Source organism: Adiantum capillus-veneris, chromosome 9 (genome assembly GCF_014529385.1).
Source record: "Adiantum capillus-veneris isolate H3 chromosome 9, ASM1452938v2, whole genome shotgun sequence".
Taxonomy (NCBI): domain Eukaryota; kingdom Viridiplantae; phylum Streptophyta; class Polypodiopsida; order Polypodiales; family Pteridaceae; genus Adiantum; species Adiantum capillus-veneris.
In genome coordinates, this window is record NC_140939.1 from 63,450,525 (window position 1) to 63,477,277 (window position 26,753).

Genomic DNA, 26,753 nt, shown 5'->3' on the forward strand with positions numbered 1-26,753 from the left:
TTGAAACACAAGAACAAAGAATTGATGATAAACTTCAAAAATCAAACTATTGGAACGATGACAGATTAAAGAAACGACTATGAATCTAGATTAGGATGAACTGAGAATTTGAATTTGTGATTGATTAAGATTATGATTATGATCTTGGGTGTGTGCATGCACCACAAGCAGGATCCAATGACTTTTATAGGCATTGGCTAAGATCTTGGGTGAGTGATTGACATCCAAGCAAGATCCAATAACCTTTTACATGCGTTGGCTAAGATACCAGTCTAAGACGGATTTTTAAATGCACCCGAGGTGTTTCCAACTTTGCAACTAGTTTTTATGTGTGCACAGCCATCATGACACAAGAAGTTATTTGTGAGATTTGAAGTTGCATGAATGTTAGAAGTGTGATCACTATTTGTATTCTACAATCGAGGACAATTGCTTTAATTTGAGAAGGCAATATGTGACAATTTTTAGGGTTAGGGTTTTTGTGTCAAGGTCAAAGACGCATCAGGTCCAATGCGTTTGTTTGGCTTGCCCCAGATTCACTCTCCCTAGAGAGGTGGTCCATGCCAATCTCCAGTTCAAAGCCAAATCCTCTATGTGGTGTTTGCACATGTGAACCTTTACATGATTCTAGGACATCAAAGTAACCTTCAGGTTTAGAAAAAACTTGATTGTGTTTGCAGATTCCGGCCGAGGGGCCTAAAACCTAGAACATGAGAAAGAAATTGAAGGAACTCTAACCTATCAGTACCCGCAGAGGAGCCTACCTTATTAAAAGAGAAGAAATTGATGTCTATCCAACTTATGAAGTTTGCAGAGGGGCCTAAATAATAAAAAGTCACCCTAGAAGACCCAAAAACTTAAAAATTGTTGGCAGATAGGCTGTACAAATGTTTCCGCGATTTACGCAAAAAGGATGACACGTGGAAACCTATACCGATTTTCGCTTTTTGTGTTGATGGCAGAACTAGGCAGATTTGGATGCGCATTTCCCTACAATTGCTTTTAGGATAAATTGCTTTTAAGATTAGTGTTTTTGGGGATATGCTTTTAGCATCCCTTGTACTCTTTATAAGTGCCCCTAGAGCCACTCTTTCAAGCATCTGGACACCCAGCTGGAAGATCTAGACCCAACAAAAGTTGTACTCTTGCGGATCAATAATAAAGAAATACCGAAAGGGCACCAGTCTCTGGGACCAACGCGTCTTGGCTCAGAACTCCACCGCACCATTTCGTCTCTCTCTTTCTCTTCGAGGATGATGGTCAGCCTGAATTGGCGTAGCTATTTTCTATTGTCATAGTCCCAACCCCAAGGGAGGGTTGTTGGGAATTGTGGGCTTTGTCCTATAACGGTGTGTATCTCCTCTAGCCTACTGGAATGCATAGGTGGCATAAAACCATGCGATAGCATGTGGGAAAGGTGCCTAAGAGTGTGGGTACCAAGAGGGTCATTACTAAAGGGTGTTGACTCACCTAGGAAGAGTTAATGGACTCCTAAGGTGCCTTGAAAAGTCACCCACGAGTTCTCAGTTTACAACTTGCATGTGCTGATTTAAGACCTTTGTCGGACGTCATTGATGATGCCAAATGATATGCCTTGCCTAGCTCTATATAATGAGCCCTTCGTACAACCTTTCAACACAATGAATCGATGTGGTATTGTGTCCATATTCTACTCTATTTCAATGTGTAATTGGTATTATCATTAGTACACAAACACCGTGAATGCTTCTCTTTCTTATCCTCCCTAACCTTAATAGATGTTCTTCAGCGACCGATGCAACACACATCCTCGGACAACGCCCAATGTTGGGCATTCTCGGACATTGATGTTCATTTTAGCTTTTATTTTACTTTATTATATTTTGTACTGGGACATTGTATTAGATCCTCCAAGATTGTATCAGTTTGGTCTCATTGGCTTTTTGAAGACATTTAATATTTCATTTCATTTCATATCATATAGCAAATAAAAGGTCGTGGGGGCTGTATGTCAAAATCAAGTATGTGGATGCTGCAAAAAAAGTGACCCCCAAATATACATATGAGGTGACCACCTCAACCTTGCTGCCTGCCACTGAGAAGGTAGCGTGACCCCTGTCCTATCTGAAGGTGGGAAAGATCATCACCTTGAGCCTCCTCTATGATGTCGTTGGAACCCTCCTAGTGACTCAGAAACCAATAAGATACCACTAGCATATAGCATCATATGAGATCAAGAGCAATAGCTCAATAACTCAAGAGAATACTCATACAATTGGATGAATGAGAACGAGAGACGAGGGTCACCTTAATACCAGTAGACGTGACCTAGAGGTGTGCAAAAATGGGGTCACCCTAAAGTGGTACCAAATTTGACTAGACCAAAAAAAAGATTGACAAAAGATCCAGGAAATAATAAGAAACCAGAATGGGCCTAAAATGCATATGCAAAGGGAATATGGCCATACAACCACGGCAGGAAGCCTAGGATGCCACCATCTGGTGATGACATATCTCGAACACCGCCTCTTCAGCGCAACATGGGTGGTCCAGCACCACATTGTTGTCTTGTAGCCCTTTACCAAATTGCTTGAGCCTTTTCTAGGCCCTACAACAATTACTGCTAAATGATACCAGCAACCAAGCTGGAAGTCATGCCACATAGTAACAGACCCATCTCATCTTGGGCATTTTCTAGCCATGTGATTAACACAGGAAAACATGCAAGCATTTTCTAGCCATGTATTAACACAGGAAAACATGCAAGCATTAATAACAATCACACATTAGGTACATAGCATGTTGTGAAAGTTTATAAAAATGCAATATGAATACCTTATGTAATCTTCAGCAGAAGAAATAGCTCCCACTTTAAATGTGAATTAAATATCAATGCATGCCTGAAATAAACTCTTAAACCAAAAGACGCAAACCTTGAAAGAATAAGCAGCGATGAGGGAATACAATGATGTAGTGAGAGGTCAAGCCAATCTTTCAACTGCCAGAAGCACCATCGATCAAATAAAGAAAGGCCCCATTCCAAATGCCACCGATACATTAGAGCTCCAACTCACTAATCACACCATAATATGGTATACCTGTTGGCGCATTTGGTCTACAGAAAGAAGGCCCAGCATGCCACGATCCCTGCAAGCAGCTCTAAGCTCTTGCTCTGAGAGTGTTTCAATGCCTTCTTCTTTGATCATTCTGTCATCCATCTTGATCCTGAATCAAAAAAGGACAGCTTAATCCAAAAGAATCCAGGAATTTCATCAACATCATGCAACATGAAAGCTTACCCTCTATTGCATTTGCAGGAAAGCAAGAGAGACTAAAGGACAAGCAGACGTCGCATAGGGCGTGTACTTCGTCGGGTTTTCAATAGACTGGCAAGAGAGGGCAACTACTTCATGCAATTGCGGTTCAAAGATAAGCGAGATGAGGCATGTTATTCAGCTGTTACAGCACAGAAGGATTTGAATATTGGCTACAGTGCTTGTAACTATTCCAAATTTCTACTATTGAAGTCCCAAACCGGGAAAATCTGCTACAGCCTAGGAGCAATGAACTTTCAAGGATCTTCCTTAAATGCCCTTATTGAAGTAACAACCAGAACAACAAGTTTTCTTACCACACGGTGACACAAACTAGCAAACACTGATGAGGGCTGCTTCAGATCAATCCCCAAGCAAGCTCTATGGAAGTCCTCACAGTAATGAACAACTGAAAGGTTAAAATAAGAGGTTTTCGAACAGACCGTGACAACTTAGAGCGCAGTATGTATCGCAGATATGCATCAGTTCCATAAGCCTGCAATCCCATGTACTTGCACATGCTTATAAGCCTTGACCTGCCATAAGTAAAGGCACCAAATTAATTTCCTATCAATATCAATGGTCACAGAAGGAAAAGAAAGAATTCTGCCATGGAAAAGACCAAACCAGAAAGGGGGAAAAAAAAAGCCGAAAGCCTCATGAATACGGTACCTGCTTATATTATCCAAAGTGAGCTCATCGTTGAACAGTTTTGCAAAACCTGTAATGTCATCGTTTGAGACTTTTTCCCCATGTCGAACCTGACAAAAACATCACACATGCTTGCTCAAAGCCTTAGAACCTCATACGCAAAATCTTCGAAGTTCCAGTTCAAAGTTTACTTTGTTCATAAACTCGTCAAGATCCTCCGCAGTCCTCTGAACAGCTCCACTTCGAGTAGTTTTGATTTCCTTGGCCATTTCCTTGACTGTATCTTGTAAAAATTTGGCATATTGTATTCTAGCATTTAATTTCCTTTTCAGTTTTTCCTGCAAAAAAACAAATATAATTAGCCAAGAACTGTAAAAAAACATTTACAACAGTGACTTGAATCACCCCCAATGTCTTCCATGCAAATACAGGCAAGAAAGCCACATTTATAAGAGACTGGACAACACAATAATTCTCAAAGAGTTGCTTTGCACGTTCACAACCAATGGTCACTGCCTACATATACCGAGGTGAATTCAGAAGCGTAGATTCACCTGTAATGGAAAGGGCAAGTTACAGACTGGTGGTAGTCATACACAACACCAAATTATCATGAGCTCCATCACATAAGTGCTAAGACATTCTCAATGTCAAGCATGCCAATGGTGGATGTCAAAGTAGCGATCAATATATGCTTCCAACAGCACATAAACACACATGTAGCCCCCCCACCCGCTCACACAGCACGACATCACACTTCACGCACAGAGAGCCTTCACGCCAGCAGAAGACAGGGGGCTCCCCGCTACCAGGTACCAAGATTTTATCATAGAGAGATGATAGAGCAGCTATAAGGTTTTGTTGCTTGGGTTTTTGACAATTTCAAAATGTGCACTGAGGTCCTAAGGTCCTATGGCTGCAAGCACAGGACGTCTTTGGCCTAGACATCCTCCTGTCATCATTCTCCTCTTCCTCGGTGACATTGGAAGACGCTTGATGCTTCAGCGCTCTCTCTCTCTCTCTCTCTCTCTCTCTCTCTCTCTCTCTCTCTCCATCCAAACTCCAATTTGGGTGATCTATAGCCTCAATCGAAGAGCACGACACCCTCATTGATGTAGAGACAAAAATTTTCAGAGTTATGGAAGGCGTTTTTGTAGCAGCATTTCTGAAGTGAACAAGTTCAAGAAAGTTGACTCTCATCTCTTATTTTACATACAATGTCTTCCGGCACTCGCAAGGGTTCTTCTTCTTCAACAAGGTCCACAACCATTGTGGAAAATGATCCAAAATCTCCGAAGTGTGGAGATAGCAACACAACCACCCAACCAACGACATCAAAAATGTAATGGAAATGGCCTATTAACTTTGAGAGTAGCGGGAATTAGAGAAGTACTTTTTAGGAAATTACTTTGTGAGCATAGCGGGTGAACTTAATTGATGGTAGCAACTTAAACACAGCGTTTAGTTAACTTTGCATGAACAATACTTTTGCAAGAGAGAGAGTTTAGAAGACATGACAACAGTTGAGGACCGGATTTATTTTTAGCCGGTCCCCCCTCCAATAGGCATTTGTATTATAGTTTCTCCCATCAAGAGAGACTTGTTACAATACAATCTTTGTGTTCCTTGTGACCTAGGTGATGCAATGAAGATGGAAAGCTTCATGCATCACGAGCATAACATAAACTTTGTGGAAAGCATTAACTATCCCAAGACTCAAAACACTTTCGAAGGTGGAGAGAGCTAGCAAGGAATGAGGGTAGGGAAGAGAAAGAAGAAACATTTCATAGAAGAAAGAACTAGTTCCTCACTTATCATCACTCTTCTTGCTAGCATACATAATAGCATAGTAATGAAGATGAAGAAGATGGCAAGCTTAAGCATTGAAGCATGGCTCTTGGTTGGATTTGCATTCCATAGCCAAGAGTGTTGGTGTAGGCTCTCAACCTCTCTACTTGCTTGGAGAAGGAGAGGGAGCTCTTGCACTTTGCACTTCACACAATGAGAGTGTGTGTGTGTGGGAGAGTATACCCCTCAAGGATGCCCCCTACTTCCTTTGGTCGACCCCCCCTTGTAGCTCATGCTTGTAGCTCATTGGACCCCTCAAGCCTAGCCAATCACAAGCAAAAGTCACACTAGTCTTTGGACAAGTGTCTCCCTTTTCCCTATGTGTCACGTGACACATCCAACCCTATGTGTCCGCGAACAAGCTACAGCATGACCAGGGTTCAATCAGTCAAGTCAATCTAGAATAGGAAGTGATCTGACACTTTTGTGAGTCTATTCGCAGAACGTGCATGACCAGTCACGTAGATTAGATGCATATCCTCCGACTGCACACAGCATGATCATCAACATTCCCATCAAAATCCATCAGGGGAATTTTCCACTGCATTAAACCTACTTTCCCTATTTTTGACATTTTTCACTTATTTATTAAGTGACTTTTATTGGGAACTAGGTAGGGCAATTTTGCTAACATAATATATAAGCAAACCAGAGCTAGCACTTTCTGACAGAAGAGGCAGCAGAAGCACCTTGCTCAACAGGCAACTTCTCAGCAAGACTGACCCCCGCGACAACTCTAGCGTTTTCAGCATTGCAGAAGGTCTAGCGTTTTTGCATCAGATCAACCAGTGGTTTTGCACTTGCAAATTCACGGCGACAGTAGACAGCAGATCAGCCCTAGCATTAGCAAATTTCCACTGCAGAACCCCAAATCAGCCTAGCGTTTTTGGATCAGCCAGAGACCTAACGTTTTTGCAGATCTTCGCGACAGAAGCAACAGTAGCATCAGCGTTTTCAGTTTTCAGCAGTCAGACATCGCAGTAGAAGTCCCGAACCTCGCAGATCTCACCTTCCCGCAGCAGATCCTTGCCGCAAGGTCAGACCCATCAAAGTTTGTAGTTTCAGCCAGGAAAACGCAGATTTCAGCATCTGCGTTTTCAGCGCGTCGTTGTCACATCGTTGTCATCGACATCGTCACCGACATAAAATCAGAATTCAGCAGAAAAAGATTTGCAGATTTCAACCTTAGCATTTTCAGATTTCAACCCGTCTCGTCGTCATCCTCATTGTCGTCGACATCACCGGCAAGTCCAAAGCATTGTAGAGATTTGTGCAATCATAAGTAGACCGCTCTCGCCACAGAGAGTGTGGCCTTCGAAGGAGGGTTTGACAACATTCTGGTGTCGTATTCTCTTCTCTCTCTATCTCTTAGTCTCAGCACCTTCATTCACAGTGTTCACCACTTTGTTCGTGTTCATTGCACTCTCTAACTATAGGAACGGAAGGCTCTCCCTTTCGTAAGTAAAAGGAACCTTGAGCACAGTTTGGGGCACTCATCTTGAGCGAAGTTCAACATTCACTTCCGTTGCACCTTACACTATGAGAGAGAGGACTTGATAAATGCAAAACCAATTAATTAAATCTACTAATTTATCATCCGACCCCTTGAGTGGCCAACCAATAGGCTTTAGGTACACCATGAGGCCAACATGAAGAGGAACTTGACAAGTGTCCCTTTTGCTTTCTTTGTACAAAGCTTGCTTTGTGTTTGTGTGTGTGTGTGTGTGTGTGTGTGTGCTCTCTCTCTCATCCCCCCTCTTGTAGGGCTCGCCCCCTCCCTGTAAGGATTGATGATTGCCTTTTGCACACCTTACCCCAAGCACCTTAGTCAGCAAGCACGACAAAGCACCTCAAGCTTGGGTGGTGTTCCTATAAGCACCTCAAGCTCCCTAGTCGGCAAGCACGACAAGCACCTCAAGAACCTTATTAGTCAACAAGCACGTCAAGCACCTCAAGCACACAATATCGGACAAAAGAGTCAGAGGGGGGTCTGGACAAAATATCCAAGAGAGAGTCTGCAAGTGCAAGTCATGAAGACACGCGACATAGAAAAACTCCCCCCCTGGGAGAGTAATAGAATGTGGTGAGGTAAAGAACAGCTAAGAGAATGCATCGGGAAGAATGACCGGTGATGTAGAAGTCATAGCCTCGGAATAGACCAACAAAGATAAAATCATCCAGGAAGTCTTAACCGTGTAAGTAGTGCATAGGTACATCCAAACTGCAAGTGAAGGAGCCACAGAACCAAGCAGGAGCAAGGAAGAGGCTCTATCAAGTAGAGGCAAGGCAAAAGAGCCACCATGGAGAAGTGTGTGAAGAGACCCTGCAGGCATCCAAATGCCAAAGGATACGCACATCTAGGAGTACAAGTCCAAAAGAAGTGTTTGACGTGCCAAGATGCACGGGTCTATCATACAGAGAACCAATGAAGAAGGTGGATAGGACAATCCTAAATAGAGAGACAACCGTAGAGGGAGAGAGAGGGGAGGGTTACTGAGGAAGGAGTAGCGGTGGAAAACACAAGCCACATACACATAAGTACCCGTACCAATCCAATCCCCTGCATCTTCCCGAGGGCAAGAGAAGCTTAGAGAACCTCGCGGAAGAAAGATCTGCAATGTCGAGGGAGATCCGTCCATTGTGCTAGAACCTATATCTGAGTCAACGTCTCAATGTCGAAGAAGAGCAAAGCTGAAATGCGATCTGAAAACACGTCGTGTAAGCGCCACACCGGTGCGGGTAGGGAGTAAAGACCTGTGAATCAGGAAGGGAATCCAAGAAGTCACTGAAGAGGCCAAGGTAAGGTGTTGTCCATGCCGAAAAAAAACGCAGCAACAGGGGGCTGAAAACGCTGCTGTAAACAGGGTATTCAGCAATCCACTTAGTGTCAAAAGGCACTCGATGCCGCAGCTTGCGGCAAGAGGACGGGAGGGGCACCAATTAATCGACTGAAAATCAGCAAAAACAATCCCAATTCTGAAGTAGAAGGTCCAATAGTTGGTACGGGCAGCAATGGAAGAAGCTTCTCGTGGCCGAGGAGATGTAGATCCGGCAGGGAAGAGGAGCATCCAATTGCCGAGGATACGAAGGCTGAAAACGCTAGGTGTAAAAGATCTCCCTCTGCTGCAAAAAACACTAGCTGTATCAAAAACACAAGTCAGACAAAAACGCTAGGCAACCAGAGGGGTGTAGGAGGAGGCGCGAAGAGGTGGAGGAGGATGGCGATGGAGAGGGAGTCGCAAAAACGCCAACAAGCCACAAAAACGCATCCCTTGCTGAAAAACGCAGGTAGGCTGAAAACGTTGGTGGCATGAAGGATTTCTTCGCGATGAAACTCCCCGCAATGGCCTCCTTGCTGATGGCGAAGGCAAATCTAGCACCCTTGTGCTCTCATACCATGTCAGAGTGTGCAGCGGAAGGTGGGATAGAGAAAGAGATAATGGCACGAGAGAGAGAGAGAGAGAGAGAGAGAGAGAGAGAGAGAGAGAGAGAGAGAAGAGACATGACAGGGCACAGATGGTGGAAAGGCTGGCAGCCCAATAACTCTAGATGGCTACATGGTGTGAGAGTCGAGACAATACAATGAGGGTGCCCCCTCTCCTATATATAGGAGAATAGGGGTTGGTCGGGCAATAATCCTCAATATAGCCCAATGACCTAAAAATATGACCCTCCAATATAAATGGGGAAATATGTGACCAAAACAGATTTGAAGTGGGAAATGTGATGAACAACCCTAAGTGTGCCTAAGATCCCTGTCCAGCAGGTATACAGGTGGCCAACCCACAACCAAGGCCAGTGCACGTGAGTGGTGAGGAGCCTGTAGAGAGTGTGTGAAGCATCTGAAGATAAATAAAATCTAACTCCCCCCTCAACAACAGATGCGGAGAAGCTATCAAGGAGAATGCAACACACTTGGTAAATTTGTAGAAGATGTAAATCCCGGAGGAAAGGATGAGGAGCACCAGCCAAACAATACGACAATCCGTACAGTACCAACTGTGATGATGACCAAGGGTGAGGAAACTCCGATCAAGTCGCACAAAGAAGCTGATGGAATAAGTCATTGAAGAGGATTCATATGAGGAAATGAACAAAGATGAGCGTCCAACAGCCCATCGGTGATGATCACCACTAGGATGGAAGGACCCAGCGTAGCAGCAGGAGACAAGACATGGGGACCCCCATTGAAGAGGAACACTCTGACCACGAGGAGAGGAAAACTGCCGAGGTGGAAAACCGGTAGCATATCCAAGTCAAAGAAGCTCGAGCAAAAGAGGGAGGAAGAGCAGGAAGAAGAGGCTCAATAGGGAAGGCATCCTCCACCATGGTAGACAAGATGACAGGATAAGCAATCCGTCCATGTAGAGACTGCAGCATCTGCAATCTTCCGAGAGAGGAGTCGTCTCAAGGTATATATAAGCTGTAATATGATATGTCGCTCCATGGCAGGCACACAATATCGGACAAAAGAATCAGAAGAGATCCTGGGAAAAGTCAACCCGTGGGAGCACATCCACCACCGGGGTCTAGAAAAAATATCCAAGAGAGTCTGCAAGTGCAAGTCATGAAGACACGCGACATAGAAAAACTCCCCCCCTGGGAGAGTAATGGAATGTGGTGAGGTGAAGAACGGCTGAGAGGATGCATCGGGAAGAACGACCGGTGCTGTAGAAGTCATAGCCTCGGAATAGACCAGCAAAGCAAGAACCATCCAGGAGATCTTCACCGTGTAAGTAGTGCATAGGTACATGCAAACTCCAAGTGGAGGAGCCACTGAACCAAGCAGAAGCAAGGAAGAGGCTCTACCAAGTAGAGGCAAGGCAAAACAGCCACCATGGAGCAGTGTGTCGGAAGAGACCCTGCAGGCATCGAAATGCCAAAGGATACTCACATCTAGGAGTACAAGTCCAAAAGAAGTGTCTGACGTGTCAGGATGCACGGGTCTATCATACAGAGAACCAATGACGGAGGTGGATAGGGCAATCCCAAATAGGGAGACAACAGTCGAGGAAGAGGGAGGGAGGGTTACTGAGGAAGAAGTAGCGGTGGAAAACACAAGCCACATCCACATAAGTACCTGTACCAATCCAATCCCCTACATCTTCCTGAGGGCAAGAGACCCTCACGGAGGGAAGATCTGCAATGTCGAGGGAGATCCGTTCGTTGTGCTAGAACCTATATCTGAGTCCACGTCTCAATGTCAAAGAAGAGCAAAGCTGAAATGCTATCTGAAAACACGCCGTGTAAGCGCCACACCGGTGCGGGTAGGGAGTAAAGACCTGTGAATCAAGAAGGAAATCCGAGAAGTCACTCAAGAGGCCAAGGTAAGGTGTTGTCCATGCCAAAAAAAAACGCAGCAACAGGGGGCTGAAAACGCTGTTGTAAACAGGGTTTTCAGCAATCCACTCAGTGTCGAAAGGCACTCAATGCCAGAGCTTGGGGCAAGAGAACAGGAGGGGCACCAAAATCAGCAAAAACAGTAACAAATCTGAAGTAGAAGGTTCAACAGTTGGTACGGGCAGCAATGGAAGAAGCTTCTCGTGGGCAAGGAGATGTAGATCCGGCAAGGAAGAGAGCATCCAATCGCTGAGGATACCCAGGCTAAAAACGCTAGGTGTAAAAAATTTCCCTCTGCTGCAAAAAACACTAGTTGTATCAAAAACACAAGTCAGACAAAAACGCTAGGCAACCAGAGGGGTGTCGGAGGAGGCGCGAAGAGGTGGAGGAGGATGGCGATGGAGAGGGAGTCGCAAAAACGCCAACAAGCCACAAAAACGCATCCCTTGCTGAAAAACGCAGGTAGGCTGAAAACATTGGTGGCATGAAGGATTTCATCGCGATGAAACTTTCTGCAATGGCCTCCTTGCTGATGGCGATGACAGATTTAGCACCCTTGTGCTCTGATACCATGTCAGAGTGTGCAACGGAAGGTGGGAGAGAGAAAGAGACAATGGCACGAGAGAGAGAGAGAGAGAGAGAGAGAGAGAGAGAGAGAGAGAGAGAGAGAGAGAGAGAGATGACAGGAGATGGATGGTGGAAAGGCTGGCAGCCCAATAACTCCACATGGCTACATGGTGTGAGAAAATACAATGAGGGTGTCCCCCTCTCCTACATATAAGAGAATAGGGGCTGGTTGGGCAATAATCCTCAATATAGCCCAATGACCTAAAAATATGACCATCCAATATAAATGGGGGAATATGTGATCAAAACAGGTCTGAAGTGGGAAATGTGATGAACAACCCTAAGTGTGCCTGAGATCCCTGTCGAGCAGGTGTACGGGTGGCCAACCCACAACCAAGGGCCAATGCACGTGAGTGGTGAGGAGCCTGTAGATAGTGTGCGAAGCATCTAGAGATGAAGAAAATCTAACACCCCCCCTCAACAACACATGCGGAGAAGCTATCGAGGAGAATGCAACACGCCTTGTAAATCTAGAGAAGATGTAAATCCCGGGAAAGGGGATGAGGAGCGCCGGCCAAACAACACGACAATCCGTACAACACCAAATATGATGATGACCAAGGGTGAGGAAACACCAATCAAGTCGCACAAAGAAGCTGATGGAGTGGCAAGCTACGGAATAAGTCGTTGAAGAGGATTTATATGAGGAAATGAACTAAGATGAGCATCCAATAGCCGGTCGGTGATGATCACCACTAGGATGGAGGGACCCAGCGTAGCAGCAGGAGACAAGACATGGGGACCCCCATTGAAGAGGAACACTCTGACCACGAGGAGAGGAAAACTGCCGAGGTGGAAAACCGGTAGCATATCCAAGTCAAAGAAGCTCGAGCAAAAGAGGGAGGAAGAGCAGGAAGAAGAGGCTCAATAGGGAAGGCATCTTCCACCATGGTAGACAAGATGACAGGATAAGCAATCCATCCATGTAGAGACAGCAGTATCTGCAATCTTCCGAGAGAGAAGTCGTCTCAAGGTATATATAAGCTGCAATATGATCTGTCGTTCCATGGCAGACACAATATCGGACAAAAGAATCAGAGGAGATGTCAACCCGTGGCAGCACATCCACCACCGGGGTCTGGACAAAATATCCAGGAGAGTCTGCAAGTGCAAGTCATGAAGACACGCAACATAGGAAAACTCCCCCCCTGGGAGAGTACTGGAATGTGGTGAGGTAAAGAACGGCTGAGAGGATGCATCGGGAAGAATGACAGGTGATGTAGAAGTCATAGCCTCCGAATAGACCAGCAAAGAAAGAACCATCTAGGAGGTCTTCACCGTGTAAGTAGTGCATAAGTACATCCAAACTACAAGTGGAGGAGCCACAGAACCAAGCAGAAGCAAGGAAGAGGCTCTACCAAGTAGAGGCAAGGCAAAAGAGCCACCATGGAGCGATGTGCCGGAAGAGACCCTGCAGGCATCCAAATGCCAAAGGATACTCACATCTAGGAGTACAAGTCCAAAAGAAGTGTCTCACGTGCCTAGATGTGCAGGTCTATCATACAGAGAACCAATGAAGGAGGTGGATAGGGCAATCACAAATAGAGAGACGAGTCGAGGGAGAGGGAGGGAGGGTTACTCAGGAAGAAGTAGCGGTGGAAAACACAAGCCACATCCACATAAGTACCTGTACCAAACCAATCCCTTGCATCTTCCCGAGGGCAAGAGAACCTCGAGGAGGGAGAATCTGCAATGTCAAGGGAGATCCATCCGTTGTGCCAGAACCTATATCTAAGTCCGCGTCTCAATGTCGAAGAAGAGCAAAGCTGAAATGCGATCTGAAAACATGTCGTGTAAGCGCCACACCGGTGCGGGTAGGGAGTAAAGACTTGTGAATCAGGAAGGGAATCCGAGAAGTCACTAAAGAGGCTAAGTGTCACGAGGACGTGGCAACTGTTAACTATGTCACGAGGACTTGGCAATTGCTAACCTTAATTGTTGGTTTCTTTCCAATGATTTTTGTTTTATTTTTGAGACCCTCTTTTTGAAGTTGCAAATGGTCGGACATTGTATGGCCAATGTGAACGGTAGTTTCACCCGCAACGTCACTGGAATTCGTATAGTAAGAGGATGTCTAGGCTTAGTTCAAGGTCATGTAGGTCCTCCCGTCGCACTTAGCAAGTTGGTGGATACTAGGAAGTGAACTCAATAAAGGCATAAAGTCAAGGTGGGATCACCAACAAAAAGTATCCGACAGTTGGGCCACATTGCACTTTTGGATGCGGTCTCAATGAGGATAGATGGTCAGATGACCAGTGGGAGCCCAACGGAAGCATCTCCTAAAAATTAGGAAACTGCTAATTTGGGCCGTGAAATGTGATCCCGTCATTACCTCCGGTATGACTAGAGAAACATTTTACAACTCTGCCGCAAAGTCAATTGGGCAACCAGTCAGGAGATTTTTAGGCAGCAACCCCGAAACGGGCAAAAGCTTGTAATCGCGCCAAGTGGCAGAATTTCATGCACTTGCCCCTTACAGAAAAAGTGGCGCTGAATTTTAAGAGAGAAGAGGCCTCACTTTGCATTCTGTCAGGTTAAGAGCTATGGAGTGCTTTCTTTCCCTCTTATGTACAGTGTGGTGCTAGGAGTGATGCCCTGCACACTACACACTGCTCTCTCTCTCTCCCCTACGTGCAGCTATGTGATGCCCCACAAGAGGACTCTTCATTTGACTGATGTACAGTTGTGTGGGTTCATGCTTTAGTTGTGTGGGTTCATGCTTTTGTGCTGAGGCAAGAGCCTCCTTGAGCAAGAACAGGGGTAGCTAACTGCTACTCCAAAGTAGGCACCGGTGAGGGTCATAACCTCACCGTACAGGTGCGATTTCAGCGTTGTGTATGCGCTGTAAATTGACTGTTTTTCAGTCATACGGAAGTCAGAACCATTGGGAATCGTGTCCCACTGGCAGAGGACAGTTAGGGGATTGTTTGGGGCTGAAAACAAGGCAAAAACCAGTAAATACAACGTCCTGAATTTACTATTTTTGGGCAGGAATCAAAGGGTTTATGCCAGTGGAAGAGAGTTCCAGCAAGGGAATTGGTTTTGCGCAAGTTTTGGGGCTGTTATGCTGCCGAAATTTGGCCAAAACAGGTGGTATCTAGCTTGATACAGATAAAGGATTCCCGAGACTCTTCTTAGTAATTTACCCTCCTAAAGAATAAAGAAATACCGAAAGGGGCGCCAATTTTAAGGCCTACAGGTTGTCGGTGTCTGCTCGAGGCATTCTAGCTTCCGAGCCGTGTGTGTACTTAAGTGTTAATTCCCGTCGCAGGTTTCCTTTGCACATTCTCTCTGTGTGTGTCTAAAGTAAAGAATTTCGGGTGAAAGCCATAGCCTACACCCTACGGGCCGGGCCGGTTATTACAGGGTTCCATTGCCGGGATATCAATCACTTTTTCCTCAAAGAGTAAGCCTCGATTGTTTTGGGTAAAGACATAAGAGTACAGGAACGCGGGATTACACTATGGCCGACAAAGGGAAGGGCATTATGGAAGAGGGTTCCTCTTCAAAGGACAGGCAGGAAATTCCTATGGTCTTCGAGATTGGCGAGAGCTCACGGCCACGTCAGACTATACCTCCTATTAATGTGAATGTCCCTCCAGTAGTACAGGGCTTTATGACTGAGCAACTTGAGGAAGATGTGTTCACGACTCAGTTAGTTGTTGCGCTGAATGTCTTGCCGCAACTGGTGCAGAATCCAAGGTTTATGGAGTTCTTGCAAGCGCCACCAGTGCAACAGCAAAATAGGCAACCTACACCGCGTACAGAGCTTGTTGAGGCTCAAGCCCAAGTACTTCATTCGACTCAACAGGATAGGGAACACTCGCATTTTGCGGAGTCAGGGGCTCAAAACAGGTTCCTCCCGTGCTTGAACAGGTGGCTAGAACGCCTATTCCACAGGTTATGCCAGTTCAGCCCGCCACCTTTCAGAGCCCAGTGCTGTCTTGAATGGACAGGGAACTAGATACCAGGCTATGCACCCAGTTTTTCCACCACCCACGGTACATCCTGGGTATTTCGAGGGTGGATCAGTGTTCCAAGGTATGGCTAGTTATGCGCCTGGAAGTCAACCGTACATGCCAGGAACAGTGTTTGGGGGTATGCAAGGCATGATGCCAAACCCCATGCATGGTAGTATCGGCATGCAGCAGGGTTTTTAGTGCAACAAGGGCCAGGTTGGGGTTCCACAGGGTCATTTTGGCATGGCTGGTTTTTCTGGACAGCAGCCAAATATCGCACCTCTGACACAAATGTGAATGGCCAAGATGTGCCGATCATGCCTACTACAGTGCCCATGTTGGATCGTTTAGAGGGTGCTACAATTTTCAGCAGGATAGACCTTAAGAGTGGGTACCATCAGACTCGTATAAGGCCAGAAGATGTGCACAAGATTGCATTTAGAACGACATTTGGTCTTTATGAGTTTCTAGTGATGCCGTTTGGTCTAACAAATGCTCCTCCCACGTTCAACAGAATGATGAACCGGATTTTCCGCTCGCATCAACAGTTTGTTGGGACGTTCTTCGATGACATGATAGTCTATTCGAAGAATGAAGAGGAGCATAGGCATCACTTGACCATTGTGTTCAAAGAGCTGCGCAATCACAGGTTACTTGTCAATCCTAAGAAAAGTGAATTATTCCTGGAAGAGATCCACTTTCTTGGCCACATGGTCTCAAAGGATGGTGTCATAATGGATCCCGCAAAGGTCGAAGCTATTAAGACATGGCCAGACTTGAAGACTGTGCACTATGTCAGAAGCTTCTTGGGATTGTGCTCCTACTATAGAAAATTTATCAGGAATTTTGTAGATATAGCATCACCTCTTCACGCTTTGCAAAAGAAAGAGGTCATTTTCAAATGGACCCAAAAAGAGATTTCAGCTTTTAGTCTCTTAAAGGAAAAGTTGACTTCAGATCCAGTAATTGTTTTGCCACATCTCAGGAAGTCATTTGTGGTCCACTGTGACGCGTTTGGCACTAGCATCGGAGCAGTGCTAATGCAAGATGGACGGGTAGTAGCTTATGAAAGCCGAATTTTGCAAGGGCCACAGAAGACTATGCAAGTCTATGAGAAAGAGCTCTTGGCTGTCACTGATACGCTTTCTAGCTGGAAGCACTACCTCTTAGGTGCTGATTTTGTTGTCCAAACAAATCATCAGACCTTGCGATACTTCTTGACACAGTCAAAGTTATCCAAAAAGCATATGCGATGGGCAAACATTCTTTCTATGTTCTACTTCTAGATTATGCATGTGGAAGGCAAGAAGAATGTTGTGGCTGATGCGTTATCAAGGAAGCCACAAATTTCACCTGTGTCGATTCCTTATCATCATGAGTTAGATGACATGAAGGAACAGTATGCTACTGATGAAGATTTTGCAAGGATCTTTGAACAGTTGCAAGAGGGGCAACATCATGAGCACTACCTCCTCAGAGACGGTTTTATAATGATGCATGGCAGACTTTGTGTCACTAGGCCATTGCGACATAAGGTCATGGAAGAGAGTCATGTCCCACCGTATGCAGGGCATCGTGGTATTGATGCGACAGTTAAAGCGGTAGACATTCTTCTATTGGCCTACCTTGAGGAGAGATGTGGATGCCTTTGTGCGAGATGCTTAATTTGCCACAAGGTCAAGTTTGACAGGCAAAAGGCACTAGGGTTGTTACAACCACTGCCGATTCCAGATAAGCTATGGGAAAGCATTGCTATGGACTTTATCTTTGATCTTCCAAGAACGCCAACAGGGAATGATGGTATATGGACCATTATCTGTAGGTTCAGCAAGCAGGCCCATTTTATCTCTGTCAGGAAGAAGATAAAATCTGATCAAATGGCATGCTTGTTCATGTACAATGTGTTTAAGTACCATGGTATGCCATAATCGATTATCAGTGATCGTGATCCTCGCATGACCAATTTGTTCTGAAGAGGATTGTTTGAGAACATGGGCACTACGCTCTAGTTCTCGTCTTCGTTTCATCCACAAACTGATGGACAGTCAAAAGAGGCTAATTCTACTGTCTTAGATCTGTTGAAATGCTATGTGTCAGATAATAAGGGCAAGTGGGAACAGTATTTGCCTATGCTTGAATATGCGTACAATAATACGGTGCATTCGTCTACTGGCAAAGTACCTTTTGAGATTGTTGAAGGCGCCAAAAAGGTTCCTCCCATTTTGCATACAAAGGACAAGATTTTTGAGGCATATCGATATGTTGAGAATATGGATGAAATGTATAAGAAAATTAAAGTTGCCTTGGAGAAGACTCAAGCAAAGCAGAAAAAGGCTGTTGATCGTCATCGTCCTGAATTGCTGTTATCACCTGGTGATTGAGTTCTGTTAAGGTTCAAAGAGGCAAGGTAAAAGAAAATGAAGGGCAAGAAGCGGCTATTTCCTAAGCTCAGTATGCGTTACTATGGGCCTTTTCAAGTGCTTGACAAGATCAACAATGTGGCTTACGGGCTGACATTGCCTGATGCGTGGAAGATTCATAATGCGTTTCACGTGAGTCTTCTAAGACCCTTCGTGGGTGATGTGCCAAAAGATATGCCAGATGAGGATCAGCCAAAAGTTGAGGAACTTGATGAGATCCTGGTACCTGAGCAAGTTGTGGCACATAAGGACAGAAAAGTTAAAGGACAAGTTGTAAGACGCTATTTGGTGAAGTTCAAGAACTATCCGCCTATGGATGCAAAGTGGATGGAAGAGCATGAACTATCAGAGTCACCAAATGTATTACAGCTTTACCTTGAAGCCTTTGGGTTACAACCTACGTATGCCCCAACCAACCATGAGCAAAGGAGGGGTAATAATAGAGCTAGCATATCAAATGTACATATGAATTCAATGTAATAGATGGAAATGACAAAAGTATGAAGGGCTCATTAAGTCATTTGTATTTATGTGTTACGACCTTTCTTGCGGATACATGCGATGATAAAAGAGTGTTGATAGCACAAGATCATCAGTGGCGTGTATTTGTGGTATGCAATTGAGGACATTTGCGATTTCAAGAGGGGGGTATGTCACGAGGACGTGGCAACTGTTAACTATGTCACGAGGACGTGGCAATTGCTAACCTTAGTTGTTGGTTTCTTTCCAATGATTTTTGTTTTATTATTGAGACCCTCTTTTTGAAGTTGCAAATGGTCGGACATTGTATGGCCAATGTACTGTAGACATCAATATTTGCATGGCACTGCTTCTGAGAAAAAACAATGACTTGAAACAAATATGGATCCTTCTCTTGCAAGTGATCTTAATTGGCTTATGCCCTGTAAGACATGAGCAGTGAAGACAGGAGCGCGCCCGATGCGCGATGAAGTAAGGGTGGGAGTGGCTAATAAGTCCGGGTTGGAGGGCGAAGATACCTCAAATAAATTTCCAAGAAGCTTTGTCTGATCTTTTGTAGGACCGGTATGCTTTCAGAAAAGCACACGCCTGATGCTCTAATACCACTGTCACAAGACGGGCACCACGTGCCAATAGAAAAAGAACAAATTGAACAAACTTTTAGCACTTCATTAACAACTGAATTGAAAGAGAGAGAGAGAGAGACGACATGCGACACGGAGTGGCGGAATTCCACCCCAGAGAGTATTGGCCCCAAACCTTGACGGCTCATTCGGTATTTCTTTATATTGCATCAACACAGTACAAGCCGATACTCCAGACTCTGCACCTTCTCCAGGACGCATGCTAGAGAATGAGCCCTAGCCTCATATTTAAAGACCCTTGGCCTGAAAAGAAGTTACAGTGAAAAGCCTTCAAAACTCAAAAGCTTCTGGTCCAAAAAGCAATGCCAAAAGCTGCCAGCGCAATTTACGGAAATCCGTACAGCCTGCCACGTCATCATGTCGACGCAATTTTCGGAAATCTACCACATCATCAGTTTTGGCATGTGTCCGGATCCTGCTTCATTTTAATCCTTTATGTCACTTGGAGCCCCATCAAACGGGGTCCCCATAAGTTGGTAGGACTTCTTCCATTACTTGTTCTTCTTAGGGTTTAGGCCCTTCGGCCAGCATTTGTAAGTTGGCTCCATTCTTTAGGCTTTGACACGTCAGCGGTTTGTTACATATACACACGCTTACGCACAAAGGATCGGGGGAGACCTCTAGAGGAGCTCACTTCTATGTTGACAGAGACACTGCAGGATGCAACAGCAAAGGCATACCCACACTGAGCCTAGAATAGCTGGTAATGATGAGTGCAAAGAGACGAGATCCCGACTTCAGGGGGAGGTACTTCTAGGAGTCATCACTCACAGGCAGCTACAAATTGCTTCTCGGCGTTTGGTGCGACGGAAGAAGGGGGCATTTCTAGCTCGACTAGAGCAGGATTTATACCATCTATGTTTGAGCCAAGATTCAAGCGACGCATGGCGACTCTTCCATGGACATTCTCCCCCACTAGTCATCACTTCTACAGAGGTATGGGGTCAATATGTATCATCTCTCTACAACATCTCAGGCAGCCACATCTTCCAAATCCGCCATAACCATGCTCACACGTGCTTTCTTTACCACCGAGATGGTAAAGAAGGCCATTGATGGGATGACAACCAGGAGAGCATATGATCGCGATGGCCTAGTAGCAAAACATTTTATACATGCCAAAGATCTGCTTGCAAAGCTTCCAGTAGTGATGTTCAACAATGCCATGTGCGAGGGCCTACCTGATACTTGGAGTTTGTCAACTATCATACCTATCTTCAAGTTAGGGGACCCTATGGAGCCTAGGAACGACCGCACTATCATGATTGGACACACATCGGCACGGTTGTACGCATCCATCCTTGAGCAGCACCAATTGAGTACATTGGCAGAGAGAGGGTGTACGAGCAACAGGACAAGCCGGTTTCAAGATAGGTTTTTCTACTCTTGATCATATTCTGACACTCACAACTATTATTGAGGAGGGGAGTTCACATGGAAGACGGCTCTATTTGTTCCTTTGTAGATTTTTGCAAAGCCTTCGATATACTGCCCAGAGCTAGATTGATGCGCAGACTGCAGGAGATGGGGGTACCCACGGAGTTGATTTGGGGGATCATGGCTCTATGCAGGTCAGTAATGGGGCATGTACGCACTCCAAAGGGGGTTTTCGACGGGGTATTGATTTGGTACAATCCACTATTGGGATGAAACAGGGATGCCCACTATTTCCTACACTATTTGGCATGTATGTGAATGAGGTTTCTGAATACATTAAGAGGGATGGTGATAGAGCAGCACAGTTGGCAAGGACATGGATCCCACTACTGTTATATGTTGATGATGTTGTGTTGAATTCTGACTCCCCAGAGGGGATGCAACGTCACTTAGATGCTTTGTACACATTTGCTCATGATAGTAGATTGTCTGTTAACGTCTGGAAAACCAATGTTATGGTGTTTTAACACCACACCATGGTGGATTGGAAGGTCAGTACCCACATTTACATATGGCCAGGAGACGGTGGAGTATACAGATCAGCGTTACCCGGAACACGGAACGGGAACACGCCTCCCTGCGGAACAGGGAAGGGCAAGGGTCCGGAACGGGAACGGCTCGGAATGGGAGGATAAAAAACACCCAAATAATACAATTTTTAAAGTTGATTGTGATGTGCGGCACCGCGGTCATAGTACATACACAACAGACACAATGCCCATACACAATTACAAATTAGAGCTCTCAAATAATTGCAAGAGTAGGAAGTTACGAGATAAGACTTGAAAGTTGAGCCATAATATTAAGCAAAATATAGTTTTCACTTAACTTTGGCTACCAAGGCGCTACAAAAAAACCAAAGGTGACATATACCATAAAGAGACTACAAAGAGGGCAAGGCGCAATAACAAAAAACCAAAGGTAACAAAAACCATACAAAGGCTACAAAGGGGTCACCGAGGGCTGCTAGGCTCCCTCAAAGGTCGCCCACAACCCAAAAGATCCTAATGAATGGCAACATGAAGGGTCATAGCCCCTAATCTTGTAAGTGTGCTCAGCACTGCCCAGAACCCAGACACAAAATTGGCCTCACAGGGCCAGGAAAAGCCACAAAGCAGCCCTCTTTCCCTACATCTAAGCACAATACCCAAGGAAAACACCAACAGTTTTATATAATTCTACAAAAGCCTAAGACAAGAATTGGTGACCGTAACAATTGGAGCCTCAGCAATGCCTCCTTGTATGTTCACAGAAAGGGATGTTTGGCATCACTTCATAGGTTTCAAAAGGCCAGAAACAATAGCAACCAGAAAAGCACTAAAGCTAACAGGTGTTGATACTAGATAGAGAAAATCAACAGGTGCTCAACAAGAGAGAGAAATAGAGGTGCAAGCTCAAATCTCAAGTACTCCTTCTGTCTGCATTCTGTGGAAGCACACTCCTTACAAGACTTCAGCAAAATAAATAAAAACTACATTTGATTTCTTACACAACTTGTCAATTCGGGGACACTGCATAACAAGAACCAAGCTGGCAATCGTGGTAACGCCTCATGAATGCAAGTCAAGTACCTGTTCCTTCAGTTTGTCTTGAAATGTAGATGGAAGCATGTTGGGAAACACTTTCAGAAACACCGGAAGTAGAAACTCCATGAAAGGCACAATGACAAACACAGCAAAGGGGACTAAGCGAAAAATATCAGCAGTTGTTCTGGTAAGCTGCTCCCGTTCCCTTCTTGTAAGGCGCTTTCCGCTTGCAAGTTTTAACAGCAGCCTCGACGAAATACGGATATCTGCCCAGAGGAGCTTTGTACCCAACCAGTAGTGTTTAAGGGTGTCACGCATCTCCTCTTTTAAATGTCCTAGCTTGTTAGCCCAGTCTTTCCTGTAGCAGATGTCTCAGTGTATCAATATGCAAGTAAGTGAATCACAAACAAATGAACACAGCAATACATACCCTTGTTCATGCTATGAAAAAATGTAGAACTACTCCACAATTTTGTTACAGTCTGACATTAACTGCTTTAGCAGATTGCAGGAAGCTACAAGAGTTCCAGTTATGAAACATCATTCCATTACAATTGTCGGTATACCTGCTCATGGAGGTGACGCCTTTCACAAAAGGCCCAATCTGAAGTCTGAAGCTCCACACCTTCTTCAAGACTCCCACACCCTTCTTTTGCATTTCAAGAACTTTCTTAGCCTTAGCTTTGGCTGAGCTCAACCCGATCACAGCCTGGTCACATTCTTCAGGTGATGTATCCCGTTTCTTCAGCTTAGAATTTTCTTCTTGACCATGTTCATCGTTTTCATCATACTGTGCAGATGCTGCTGTTGATGCACTACGGACATACAAGTGCATTTGCAAGCTTGCCATCGAAGTGGGAGTTCGGATGAACCAATGTGCATGTGCATCATTTAGCAAGGGACGGCCAGTTGAAAGTAAACCCTGCCATACCCTAAATCCAGAGTCTGAGAGAGCATGCTGTCTACAAAACACCCCAGTGTAAGCCTCCTTCCCAAAGCGTTCATTCTCAGTTGTATGGTTGGAAGTATGCTGGACGTCGGAAGGACAAGTTGCGACGGCTCGGCTATCACATATAGTTTGCCCAAGGCGCCTTATAGACCTTCTGCGAACTAAAGCAAGCTGTCTAAAAGCCATGAGCGCAAAATGCAAGAAGCTATTCAGCTCCCATTAAGCTCTCGAGCTTTCATTGAACCCTGAAATCCCAGTAATGGACCAGCAGATGGTCAGAGACGTGAAGTAGGTCGTAACAGGTTCAGCGCGCGACGGGAAGAGGGTTTTTTAGAGGTTTATAGAACAATGTCTTACTGTCCAAGTTTTTTTTCTTTTGAAGCAAGGTAGGGTAAAACCCCCAACTTAAGGCCACCTAATAGAGGGAGCCTAGATCTCCGATCTCCGATCTCCGAGCTCAATTATACCCAGTCAGTAGCTCATTTGATTCGCTTCGTCGAAAGCTTTACAGAAAAATTGATCTCAACTTTTTTGATGATCGGAGCCGAAAGTTATAAATCCATTTATGCATTCCTATGTAACAAAAATGGGTATGAAAAAGAAGACACACCAACCCCAAAAGAAAGACATGGGTGCCAACAAGGGTTAAAGTCATCCATTGCCCAATGAAAAGGTTGCATTTCAAAAAAGATGAACGTTGAGCATTCTTTTGAATTGCACAAAGTTGGTTCAGCTTTGTCTTATTATTGGGGGTGTCATTGTTCTTTGGGGGGTGGTTTTTTATTGGCCCCTTTACCCTAGGTTACATTGACGCGAGACAAACCTCGGGGAAATAGGCAAGGGAAGTGCATCCAGACACAAAATGGAGTTTCTTTTATTTTAACTCAGTTGTGCAGCCTTAAACGAACTTACTTGTCTTGGCAACATATTTTTACTAGAAGATTTCATGGGGTTTCCCGCTCTTCTTTGGAATGCCATTCAAGCAAAATATTTATGGTGCCAAATTAAAAGATGTAACCTTGGTTGGTCCGCCATGTGCCACCTCGAACAGTATGTCGCAGCGGAGGAGAAGAAGTGTGAGGGAGGTACGACTAAGCATGTTGAATCCTTTCTTAATCCAATCCATGAATGGGAAGAAGAATTGGCCGACACAATGAAGGCCCTTTCGGGTTGAGTTGGACATGATTCAAGAACACTTGAACAAAGTCTCTGCTAATAATTCCCATTTGTTTGAAAGTGAAAGCCGATAAGTAAATGGATCCTTATTGCCCAAGTTTACTACCGTAATGGAACACGATGAGGGGTTTTTTTTGTAGCAGCACGAGCATTCATGATACAATGAGCGTCCGTGAGCGCTATCAGGATCACCTAGCCGCACTTGAACCCATGACCCGGGTCACGGAGGACGAGTGCTTAGACAACCAAGCTAGATCCTTTGAACAACACGACGAGGGTTTCTAAGAGGTTTATGGCGAAGGGAATGGTCTTGAAGTGATCATCCTCCGTAAAATCTTTGACCACATGGTGATCGACGCAGTCGAGGAACCACGGTGAGAGCACATTTTACAAAGGAATGGTCACTTCAGGACCATTCCCGACTATCAAGTGTCGGTGGGAGGGGAGCCAACATGCATCAGTTGATTAGTTCGCCAAAAATATATTGAGTGTACTATGCTAAGGTGACATGGTTGCCTGCTCCTGTGGTTGAGGTTGGACAACTCCTGCTCTTATTGATTGTACAGAGGATCAAGGAGCTATGTGTTGTCATGAGTGAGTACATTCTGTTGACTGAGTTGGCAAGTATAGGTTGAAGCGAAGGCTTGCACGATTATTCTAACAAGTGACGTGTCAAAAGCTTACACGATTCTGTGTGCTGACATAGAGAGACGTCTCCCGTTGCACGAATTGGGATTCCAGCTATTGAAGTGTCGTGCATCCAACCACCATGGTTGATATTCTGGTGTGGAATCTCCAGTAAATGGAGGTCCATGATCAGCTACCCCCAACCAACGACCTTGATGTGAATGTTAGAACACACTTACTAGTTGACTGCATAAGTTTGTCTTACTGCCTAAGTTTACTACCATTCAAGCATCAATTCCAACCTTAGAGCAAGTGTGGTGTCAGAGTGGGGCTAGTTCAAACTGGAGAGAGGTCTCCACTACACGAGCAGTGAATGTTCAAACAAATTAGAACAACTGAGTCCACTATTTCCATGTCGACAAGCTCTCTAGAAGTTATCAATTTCCACTTGCAAAGCTACTCTAGTCACGCATACCCCTTAGCACGTTTTAAACTCTGAATGGTGATTCGACACTCAAGCAACCACACTAGCGCTTTTTGCATGTGGTGAATTGTGTAACGTTGTTGTGCTTGTACATACGGCTCAAACAAGGAATCCGTTTTTATGGGTTATCGTGAGTCGATAGGGGGAGCTTATTCATTGTGTCCACTTTACTTTTAAGATAATCTCTCTCTCTCTCTCTCTCTCTCTCTCTCTCTCTCTCTCTCTCTCTCTCTCTCTCTCTCTCTCTCTCTCTCTCTCTCTCTCTCTCTCTCTATCTATCTATCTATCTATCTATCTATCTATCTCTAAGAACCCTTTGAGTTACTTGCAAAATTATAGAAGCCCAAAGGCATAACTGAAAGCCCTTAGGCATCACAAATACAATATGGTAGTGAAAAAACCCTTGGGATATATCAGAAATACAAAACCATAGGGGAAAAACCATAAATGATCACGGGATACTACTAGGTAGATACATCAATAGTTGGAGACAGAGAAATAGGGAAGGATTGTAGAAAGGAGTTGTAGTAGACACTAGCACAGTGTTGACACTTGCAAGCTATTGAGAACTCCACCATAAGATTTTCAAAAGCATATGTCGAATTTCCAAGCCAAGAGGATCACTCTAAAAACAGAGACATCTTCAAAACAAAAAGAACTTGGATGGAGTATCTAAAGAAGAGACGAGAGAAGCCTTTACCATCTCGAGCAATAATCCAAGAGCTTTGGTAGTAGCAACTTGCAAAAGTTAAACATGACGTTGGGGCAAAGAATTGTAGAAGAGGCTAAGATGCCATGCCCAGCCCAAAGAGCACCTACAAAACCTACTCATAGGCCATCTCCAACAAAGCAAAAGTAAAAAATACCAAATAAAAAAATAAATCATAATGAAACCAACAAAAAGCAAACAACGAATAAACTCACACACCCCACGATATAAATAAACACCACGAAAAACAACAACCAAAAAGAAGAAAAAACATAGAAAGCCTCGGCTTAGAAAGAAAGAGAAAGCAAACGTAAGAAGGACATACACAGACAACACATACAAAGAATTCCTATAGGTAGGAGTAAAGAAGGACGGGGGGGTGTATCTTGCAAAAGCAACAGGTGCATTAGTAGGTGGCGTCAACGGCAGGTGTTGGCGACAAGCAACACAATGGGTGTCGAAGGGCGACAACATCATGAAGAGCGGTGCCACACGATGGGAGACAAGTTGCTATAGATGTTTGAAGAGTCCATTTTGATGCACCCTAGCTCCTCCCCCCCCTCTTCTCTCTCTCTCTCTCTCT

General features: G+C 44.8%; 1 protein-coding gene across 1 annotated transcript in view; it reads right to left on the reverse strand.

Moving 5' to 3' along the window:
* LOC147450573 (uncharacterized) overlaps positions 1–23,528 on the reverse strand; it is a 67,900-nt gene extending 44,372 nt beyond the window's left edge. Inside the window, exons 1-7 of the mRNA XM_086519750.1 lie at positions 22,792–23,528; positions 22,271–22,583; positions 4,136–4,282; positions 3,966–4,054; positions 3,737–3,829; positions 3,078–3,204; positions 2,913–2,977 (exon numbers count right to left, since the gene is read on the reverse strand). Coding sequence (XP_086375876.1) covers positions 2,913–2,977; positions 3,078–3,204; positions 3,737–3,829; positions 3,966–4,054; positions 4,136–4,282; positions 22,271–22,583; positions 22,792–23,360 — 1,403 coding nt within the window. The 5' untranslated portion in view covers positions 23,361–23,528. The remainder of the gene's footprint in view (positions 1–2,912; positions 2,978–3,077; positions 3,205–3,736; positions 3,830–3,965; positions 4,055–4,135; positions 4,283–22,270; positions 22,584–22,791) is intronic.
* Positions 23,529–26,753: the final 3,225 nt, after the last annotated feature.